This window comes from Elephantulus edwardii, unplaced genomic scaffold (assembly GCF_000299155.1).
Source record: "Elephantulus edwardii isolate Elephantulus edwardi_28Jun2011 unplaced genomic scaffold, EleEdw1.0 scaffold00536, whole genome shotgun sequence".
NCBI classification, from domain to species: Eukaryota; Metazoa; Chordata; class Mammalia; order Macroscelidea; family Macroscelididae; genus Elephantulus; species Elephantulus edwardii.
Window position 1 is genome coordinate 332,244 of NW_006400286.1, and position 10,831 is coordinate 343,074.

The window sequence follows — 10,831 nt, forward strand, 5'->3', positions numbered from 1 at the left end:
GTTGTGGATTAGGACTACTAAAGTTCTTCCAAGCTTTTCTTGAATGAAGTTTATAGTCCTTGGTTTTAGTCCTGGGTCCATGATCCACCTTGAGTTGTTGGTTAAGGTACACTTGTATGGTGACAAAGTACATGCAGTTCAAAAACTATTCTGGCTCTCCAAAACCAATTTACAATTTCAGTTTACCGTCAAATTTCTAATCTACCACTGAAGTGAAAGTGAAAGGCCTTTGAGTTTGTAAAGTTTCTTTTTTGAAACTGGAATTAAAGCCTTGTTCAAATTATACCCAACAAAGTTGGTGGCCACCTGATTCTGGACAAAGAGGACAGAGTTTCCCGAAAGAGCAAATAATTTTTGTGATTTCAATCAGAGTTACTGAATAAGAACATGAGTAGGGAACTTACGGAAATGTCAATAACTGTCTTGATGGCCTTTTCTTTTCTCTTTATGAAGTCATCATCCTATAAGACAAAAGAGAACTTAAACTCTTTATGAAGATAAAACTCCACTGCACTACTTAAGAAATCTACCTTTTAATAGTTACTCTGGGTAAGTCTCAAATTTTAAACAAACTGAAATATATTCTTCATGGAAAAGGGTAAGACCTTTGCAGATGGCTATAACAGTTTGATAAAAAAATGGAACACAGAAAGTACAGTGGTTAAGATGAGAGCTGTCATTTTAAATGCTTATCAGCACCAAAACCTTGTGCCGATTACCTAATCTTTGAAGCAAGTTTCTCTATTTAGATAATGGGATAAAAAAAGATTCTTTTAGGGAGCATTTGTGAGGATTAAATAATGGACAGGTAATGTGGCTCAGTGCTAAGAAGCTGTGCTGTCAACTGAAAGGCATGTAATTTGAGTCCATGAGCTGCTCCATAAGAGAAAGACGGACAGTCTCCTACTTGGAGATCTTACTGCCTCTGAGAACTTGCTGCAGGATCAGCCATTAGTCTGTTCTGACCGGACAGTATACAACAATAATGTACTAGGTATGTGGCATTGTTGTTAGTTTCTGTCTGTAAATTCCAACTCATGTGATTTCACACAGAGCAGAGCTGCTCTACAGGGTTTTCAAGGGTATGACTTTTTTTTTTAATACTAAAAGAATAAAGATTTTTATTAAGCATTGTAAGCTGCATTCAATAGCCTTCAAATACACCACACCACAATCCATCTACAATCAATCAAACCCAACAGCAGTTCATTCTTGCACAATCCATGAGTTAGGGCAAAACTCCCTTTCAACTTACAGTAAGTTCCTATTTAGCTCTTGCGGGCAGGGATTGGGGAATTACACCTCATTTCTGATCACTAATGTGTGATGAACAGCATCAGAAGAATTATATGAAAATGAATAAGAAGTGATTCTGATTTCAAAGAACATTGTTTGGCAACATTAACAAAAACATCAAAATGATATAAGTATACCTGCTTCTACTAAATTCTTGATGGGAAGTTCTCAAGAACAAGCAATTTGTTTCTTGCTACAGAAGGGGGGAGTAGTTTTTTTGTTTTGTGGGGGTTTTTTTGGTTTTTTTTATTTTTTAAGAACAAAGGTTTTCTTCTTCTTCACAGAATTTCATATTTTGCTAATATGAAGGCATAAAACAGCAACAGAGAACAATAATGCATACAGTAGTGAATACACAAGGGTAATGTTGATATTCAAAACAGCTAGATAATTTTGGAGGGGTTTTAGAATAAATGCAACAAAGGTCAATAATCACAAAATTTTAAGGTTAGAGCAAGATCAGTCAATGACTAAACATAGTTAACATCTTTTATAGGACTATTACAGATTATTAGCTTTTTGTTTTGCAAATGGACACATATTTGTAAGAATGGAAGAAAGGACAGTAACATGCATAATATTAACTACACACTTTAAAAATTATGAACCATGGAGAAGTTTAGCTCAAGTAGTAGTACTAATGGTCTACGTCCGATTCAAAAACCCATAGTTCATTGATCACAGATGCATGGTATTAGTCACAAAAAGTTTCAGAACACATTGTGTTGATTTTGAAAGGCCATTTGCATCTTCTATGATTTCAACTTTATCTCCATTTAACTTGCTTGTAAAGTATGTATGATGTACTGTATATTTAAAATCAGTAGAATGGCAATATTACTCTATAATTTTTTAGTTTTGATAGTTGCACTTTAAAAAAAACACACAAAAGAACCACATCAACAGTGATGAAATTTAAGAAAGAAAGAAAAAACTGTGGTTGTGTCTTATTTTTTTTCCATAATCATAAACTCAAAGCCTTAAACAAAGCTTCACTGTGAAAAAAGTACAGAAAAATCAAATATAATGGCATACATATGGTGGCAAATGCTAAAAATTATAGTTTAAGCTATATATACTTAAAAGACTGCCAAAAATTTTTTTCTTTATCGTTCAAGAAATACCACTATAGGCTTTTGTCATAACCAGTTTAAACTTTATGTGTACTTCATTTTAAGTGCTGGAGTCAAATGCTCTTATTTTCTTTCTTTCTTTTTTTGTTTTATTGTAGCATTTTGACTACAACTGGTTAAAACTAAAAATGTGTTCTTTAAATCTCTGATATCAAAGAGGGATCCAAATTTCCAAAATCCTCATTTTTCTCTTATGCGGAGGGAAAAATGTACATGACTGTAGGCTTTCTTTCCAGATAGTTCTAAATCCTTACCCTTCCAACATCCTTCACCCTCTATAAAAAATAAGTTTACTCTTCTTTATTTAAGACAGCTGCCTCAAGAGTATCATCTTTATGGCAAACACTGTCTGTATTTAGTGCAGGGCTATGACTTTTTAAGAGCAGAAAATCAGGTCTGTCTTCTGATGTACTTCTGAGAATTTAGAAGTGCCAAATTTTTTGCTAATAATTGAACACTTAACTCTCTGTGTGACCCAAGGACTCAAAGTATTTGACTGAGACTGGTTATTACTACTGTTGCTGTAATTATTATTACAGAAATGCTCTACATAGGTGGTTCTTCAAAAGGAATTACAAGACTATACTAAACTATATTCTTGGTCTTAAAATTGACCAAAGGTCTAGAACAAGTACCAAAACTCATGTCAGATGAATTATTCTGAAACTTTGTTTCATGCATCATTATTTCTGTATAACATTCCTAGAAATTAGTTAGAACACAGGACAGAATGCAACTCAGTTATGTTTCACAATGTAACGTGACACATTAAAGCTCAGAAAGAAAGCAGTTCTTTCAGACAAATAAAGTACAAGAGTGATGTAGCCTCTAATTGGCCGGAAAGTACTGAGAGGCATGCCCAGAATCAGGAAAGATAAGAGAGGCAGGCAGGGAGTAAGCAGAGTAAAACAAAAAGAGAGAAACCTGCATTAGAAATTCACCCTTTTTGATCCTGGAGGACACTATGTTGAGTGAAATATCTCGGTCACAAAAGGACAAGTACTGCATAGTGCCTATAGAAGCCTAATAAAGAAAATTATTACAATAAATGATGTGATCTAAACAGAATGGCTTATAAGGGCATTAAAAATAGTTATCACTATCATACTAATTTTAAAAATATTACCTGAAGAAAGAAAACAAAATCACCCATGTGAACACAAGTACAGAACAATATTTGCAAAAATATGAAGGAAATATACTAAAATTTTAATAGTGCTTGGCTACATGGCCAGTTCTTTTCCTTGTATCCCTTTGTATTTTCAATTACCTATTTTTTTTTTATGGGATGATCTGAAAAAACAAAACCTTTTATTTTCACAAAAGAATACTGCTTAAAAAAAAAAAGAAACAAGGGGAGCTCTGGTGGCCTAGTGGTAAGGAGCTGCAACTACAGTCCTAGAGGCGCATGGTTCGAATCCACCAGATGCTCTGCCGGGGAAGGAGGGACAATCTCCTCCTGTACCAGTCAGATCTGATTCGACGGTACACTCACACAAAAATAATAAAATAAAATAAAAAAAATTAAAAAAACCAAAAAACCAAGAAACAAAAGGACAAATCTGTAGGGTTTTAAACTTGGTGCCTATGTAGGTAAGTGATTCATGAGTAAGGTGGTACAGTTTCAATTAGCTGGGTGAGGCCCAGTAGAATAGGATATGGAACCTTCATGGCCACTCCTAAGTGGTCTCTTGATGTCCATTCTATACGCAGAATTAAAACCAGCATACTGACCTCTGGGAGACTATGGGTTTTCTGGAACTGAGATATGGAGTAAGAACGGATATAGTCGCCCATCTCTTCTTTAGTTTCTATGGCTCGCTTCACCAGCCACTAGGGAGAAAAGTTGGAAAACATGAACTGATCAGAAGAAAATTCCACTACAGTGAAGAAAAATGCAGAGATGGCACAACCTGTAAGCTCAATTCAGTGTACTTGACTGATGAAATGATGAAAAACTACCAATTTACTGTTATATAGAACAAGCAACCTGGTAGTCTGAGACACTAAAATCCACGAGTTCCTGGTGCTGAACATCCTTAAGCTGTACATCCTTACTTCATTGCTTCAGGACTCGTTTCCTGTCTGGATCTAAAAGGTTGTACCGAGAAAGTCAGTCAAACAAAGCTCCTCACCTTCACACCTGGATCCCTAGACATAAAGCCCACCAAGGAGCCAGGAAACATTACTCATGCCTTGATCTCCATCCTAGTAGGAGCTTCAGTGGCTCAGTGGTAAGGAATTACACTGCCAATGCTAAGGTGTGCAGTGTGAATCTACCAAGTGTTCCAAGGGAGAGAAAAAAGGGCAATCTCCTCCTGTGTGATTTACTGACTCTGAAAACCCATTAGAGGGTCAGCTATGGGTGCGTTCTGACTCAATGGTTCTCAGTATTAAAAGGGAAATCATTCAACAATTTCCCCCTTCTGTTGAATCATCTTATTAAGAGTACTGAATATTCCACGGACTGCCAAAAGAACAAACAAATATGTCTTGGAGAGGGTGTAGCCAGAGTGCTTTCTGGAGCCTCATCATCTTTGCCTCCCACACTCTGAGCATGTTGTTTCAAGGGGCTATTCTTTGGAGAAGGATATGCTGCTTGGAAAGGTGGAGGGTTGGCAAGGGAGAGGAAGACCCTCAACCAGGTAGACTGATGCAGTGACTGCTGTAGTGGTCTTTGTGTGTCAGGAGGTATAAAGATGGCACAGGATAGGACAGGATTCAGATCTGCTGTTCGAAAGTTGACAGTTCCAAATAACAACAACAACTAAGAGAACAAACAGGTCCGTCCTGGTGTGGGTAAATCCAGGCTGAAGCAAGGACTTTGAAGCTTTGTCTGACATACTTTGAGTATATTGCCAGAAGGGACATGAGAAAAAAGAACCTGGATGAGATGGATTGACTCAGTGACTGGGGTAATGAGGGTAGGTGTGTCAGACACAATTAAATTGGTTCAAGATAGAACAGGGTTCAGAGGTGTTGTAAGGTAAGGTCGCTATGAGTTACAAGCAATTCAATAGCACATAACAACAACAAATACAAACTGGCTGAATATCATCCAAAAACAGCCACTGGTTCTCTGGTTCATTGCCAGAGAAATGCCAGAAATTCAAGGTGGGTTTACAAGAAGTTGTGGCAATTAGGGATATCATTGTTGATATCAGATGGATTCTGGCTGAAAGCAGAGAATATCAGAAAAATGTTTATTTGTGTTTTATTGACTACATAAAGACATCTGATGTGAAGACAAACTAAACCTAAAATTGAGAAAAATGGGACTCCCACAAAACTTAATTATCTTCATGAGAAACCTATACCTAGATCAAGAAGCTGTTGTCCAAACAGAGCAAGGTTTAAAAAAAACAACAAAATCACAAAACAACCCCATAACACCAGCCCAGCATCCTTTAAAATCATGTGTTTAAACATTGCATGTTTTAAAATCACGAAAGGTATGCATCAGGGCTGTATCTCCTCCCCATACCTATTCAATCTGTATGCTGAGCAAATCATTCAAGAGGCAGAACTTTATGAAGAGGAGGTGTGGTATTAGGATCATAATACTCATCAACTTGTAACATGCAGATGACATAACCTTTCTTACCAAAAGGAAAGATTATGAGAAAAGCTTGCTGCATAAGATCAAAGACTGTGTGGCTGCTGTGTATCATTGAGCAAGAACCAACAACCCATAGCTGACCCTCTGGTGGGTTTTCAGAGGGAGCTAATCACATGGAAGGAGATTGTCGCATCTTTCTCCCATGGTGCAATTGGTAGATTCGAACTGTGTGCCTTCCAGATTGCAGAGCAGCTTCTTGCCATTAGGCAAAGAAGATGTGAAATGCTTGCTGCATAAGATCAAAGACTACAGCCTTCAATATGGATTACATTTCAACATCAAGCTGATCCTCATCACTGAGCTAACAGACAACCACAAACATAGAGAAAGGAAGGAAGTTGTTACCAATTTCATCTTGCTTGGATCCACAATCAATACCACTGGCACCAGCAATAAGAAATCAAAAGATGTACTGCGTGCAGGAACTCTGCTGATAAGGACTTCTGTATGGTGTTAAGGAGCAATGATGCTAGTTTAAAGACTAAGGTGAACCTGATTCAAGCCATCATCTTTTCAATTACTTGTTATGCCTCTGACAGCTGGACAATGAATAAGGGTAGCAGAAGGATCAATGTCACTGAGGTGCTGAAAAAGAGTACTCCCAGGGACTGAGAAAAAACCAAAATAATATGTCTTGGAGAATGTGCATACAAGATACTCCTTGGAGGCAAGGATAATTAAGATTTTCCTCACAAACTCTGGGCATGTTCTTAAGAGGGACCATTTCTTGGAAAAGGGCATCATGCTTGGAAAGGTGGAGGGTCGGTGGGAGAGAGGAAGACTCAATGTGACGAACTGAAGACACACTGTTTATAGCAACAGGCTCAAGCTCATGAGGATGATGAGGATGGCACAGGTCAGAGCAGGGTTCAAACCCATGGTTCATATGTCTCTACTATACTTGATGGTACCTAACAGCAGCAGCAACTACCTCAGAGAGTTACTATGAAAATACTTGAAAGCACCTGTGTGATTTTACTGCCTCTAAAAAACAATTGGAGGGACAGGTTTGAATCAATCTCTACTTGAAGGCAGCTAACAACCATCACCCACTCCCAGTGGCACAACTTAATGCAAATTTCTTTCACCTGTTGGTTCATAAACCAAATAGTCAGAGAGCTAGTATAATCCTATGTTTGATGCTGTTGTCATGTGCCATCAAGTGGCCTGCAACTCATACTGACTCTATGTACAATAGCTTTGAACTCCATTCTATCTTGAGCCAATCTCACTGTCTCTAACAACATCTACGCCATTACCCTAGTTACTGTGTCAATCCATCTTATCTATCTGGGGCCCATCTCTCCTGCGCTGTCCTTCCACCTTTCCAAGCATGATATTCTTCTCCAAGGACTGGTATGTGAGACGGAGCTTCAATATCCTTCAACATGTGACTGGATAATGGAGGAAGAATGATGCTTTTATGCAGTGGCTGGGGATGGAGTGGGGGGAAAAACACTTATCTATATCATATTCAAATGTTTGTTGGAATAAATGTGTCAATTTGAATGTGCATGTAGGGGATAACAGATGTTTGGGAGCTAAAGTGTGAACTGTCACTAAAATCCTTGCCTCCAAGGAGCAGCCTGGTTTCACCCTCTCTAGGACAAATCTGTTTGTTCTTTAGGAGGTCCATGTTATGTTCAATACTTTTCTCAAGCACCACAACTCAAAGGCACTGATTCTTCTTCTATCATCTTTATTCACTGTTCAGCTCTCTGATGCACAGCAAGCAACTGCAAAGACCAAAGTCAGGTGCTCCTTAGTTTCTAGGCTGACACTGTTGCTCCTCCTAACTCTGGAGAGGACCCTGACAGCAGACTTCCCCAGTGCAATTAGTTTTCTTCTTTCCTAGCTACTGATACCAAGAGTTTGACAGAAACTCTTGCTAGATCCATGTTTGATAGAAAGCCCCAAAATATTCATATTTCAGAAGGGCAAATGCTGAGGACAGAGCATTATAGAAGAATTTTATTATTATTATTATTATGGAAGAATTTTTTTAAAAAATAAAAATCCAGAAACGCTTTCATTTTCCGTAAGGATTATTACTTCACAAAGTAAGAGATACGAAAGGACAAACTTTTGGGTATGTACTGAATCAGGCATCACATTAGCCTGACACTGTCTTAGAACATTAAAGGACTATGTATGTTTCAGAGTCTAAAACTCACAAAAACTGTAACTTTGCTCACTGATACACAGTTAGCAGCCTCAAGACTGGTGGCCACAACTCTGAAGCTCTTCCACAGGAGAAGACTGACAAATGAGTGCTATTAAAGGTTTCTTAGTTCTGATGGGTCAATACACAGAAGGAACTACTTACTTCTTATCTCTTTCCTACTTAAAACTCACCTATTTAAAACTTTAAAACAGTTCATTAAACACACATCACCTGCAACAAACCTGACACCCGAAATGTAAAGAGTACAAAGTATGAAAATTGCCTATGTCTTCTTGGAGGCTCTATTCTCATTCCCTTTTGTCTCTGAAGAATGTGTTTGCTGGGACAGAGGTTGAAGAGTTTGACTTGTAACTGAAAGGCTGGGAGTTTAATCTCACCAATCACTCCTTCAGAGAAAGATGAGGCACTCTACTTTCCCAAAGAGTGCAGCTATGGAAACCCTATGGGCAGTTCACTTTTGTCTTACAGTGATAAGTCAGAATCAACTCTATAGTAATGGGTTTATGAAATCTCAGAACTAGGCTTAGTGGTGAGACATATTCTTTGTTTTACTTTGTATTTCATTTTTTCTCCATTGAACTCATTGGCTTTTTTCTATTTTAATTGAAAATTTACAAATCATACTCATTTTTCAGTCATTCAAACACATATTGTTTTATAACCTTAATCATAATTCAGTAACATAATTAATAACTAAAGTAATAGGGGTAGGTGTGTCAGAGACAGTGAGATTGGCTTAGGATAAAGCAGGGTTCACAGCTTGTGCACAGAATGGCTATGAGGCATAGTCACTTTGATGACACATAACAATTAATTAATTACAATATCTGATCAACTCCTTATTGTAGTCACTCTGTGTATACTATAATCACTCTGTGTATAAACCTTTCCTTACCTCTGAAGAAAGATACTTGGCAAAAAGACTTAGACATGTACAAAGATACAGATTTAAAAAAAAAACACCTCATTGTTCCCTAAGGGAGTTCTGGTGGCCGAGTAGTAACGAATTGTGCTTGCCAATGCAACATTACTCAGTATTTATCCACCATCTACTCTACAGGAGAAGGACAAAGAATATCCTCCTGTGCAATCTACTATGTTTGAAAATCCACTACAGGGTCAGCTATGAGTTAGTTCCATAGACAGTACACAAGAAAACACTGTTCCATAGGTAAAATACTCCAAATAAAGATGAAAGCCTCTGGGTATCTAACACAATCTCACCTTACTAATAAAAAGTAAATAGTTTTCTATGGTATTTATCAAAAAATAAACACAAACCTATAATTATATTTTCCATGCATGTCTGTCTTTTAATGTTCCCTTTTTCTGTTCAGACAACTACTTCTTGGTCTATGTGTAAATTTCACATGACTATAACTAAGAGTTCTAGGATTGCCATTCTTCTCAATGTTATTCACCATTTGCTATAATGCACATAAATAACTCTGTAAAGTCAATAAAACAAAAATAAACACTTCTGCTTTTAGCCAGAATCAATTTGACATCAAGAATAATACTCCTCATTAGACCCAAAGGTCTCTTGAATTTCTGGCAATTCTCTGTCAATGTACTGTCTCAGACATTTTGTTTGTTTGTTTATTAGTTTGCTTACAAAGCTCATATACATTGTGTGTCACACTATTCTTCATTCACATTGTGTTTAATACAATCATTCTCATGCATTATGTTTTGTAAAATTAGTCACCACTGGACCTTGCCCATCATCACCCTCTGTTTTAGCCTGGATCCATCTCATTTCCTTCCTGCCTCCTAAACCCCCAAAGTGTGCAACCCTGTCATTTCACATCCATCCTTAGCCCCCCCCCCTGAGTTCCCATACGTGTTTTACTACTTAGCCTTCTACAATAATGGTCTTATACAATAATGCTCTACAGCTTCTCCCAAGTTTTGTAGTATTTTTTGAAGTCGCTATTCCTGAGTGCTGTGAAGTATTTGATTGTGTGAATGTACCACAATTTCTCAATCCATTTGGTTGTGGTTGGACATCTGGATTATGTCCATGTTCTTGCGACAGTGAATAACTCTGCTATGAACACTGATGTTCAAATCTCCATTTGTGTCTCAGTTGTAATGTCCTTGGAACAGCTGGGTCATATGAAGATTCTATGTTCAACTTTTTGATGAAATGCCAAACTATCTCCCAGACTATTCATGAATAGGAAGACTCAATATTGTGAAAATGACAATCCGACCAAAAGCAAGCTACATATTCAATGCAATCCCAATATTGATACCATCTTCACTTTTCAAGGAGATTGAAAGGGAAATTGTCCTTTGGAGATAAAAGAGATCTCAAATAAGCAAAGCATTTCTGAAAAACAAAAATAAAGTGAGAGGCATAGCATTCCCTGATCTCAAAACCTATCACACACATCAGTAGTAACCAAATCATCATGGTACTGGTACAATGACAGGCACCAATGGAACAGAATCAAGAACTCAGATATTAACCCATCTATCTGGAGAACAACCACTTGGTCAACTGACTGGAAGAGATCTATATTTGTTCCCATTCCAAAGAAGGGTGACCCAACAGAGTGTGGAAACTACAGAACAATATCATTGATTTCACAT

The 10,831-nt window shown here is 37.5% G+C and overlaps 1 protein-coding gene across 1 annotated transcript in view; it reads right to left on the bottom strand.

The window, feature by feature from the left end:
- Positions 1-10,831, bottom strand: part of LOC102853882 (coiled-coil domain-containing protein 93-like) — a 298,740-nt gene that overhangs the window by 215,942 nt on the left and 71,967 nt on the right. The window contains exons 5-6 of the mRNA XM_006903207.1: positions 4,164-4,262; positions 405-461 (exon numbers count right to left, since the gene is read on the bottom strand). Of these exons, the coding sequence (XP_006903269.1) occupies positions 405-461; positions 4,164-4,262 (156 nt within the window). The remainder of the gene's footprint in view (positions 1-404; positions 462-4,163; positions 4,263-10,831) is intronic.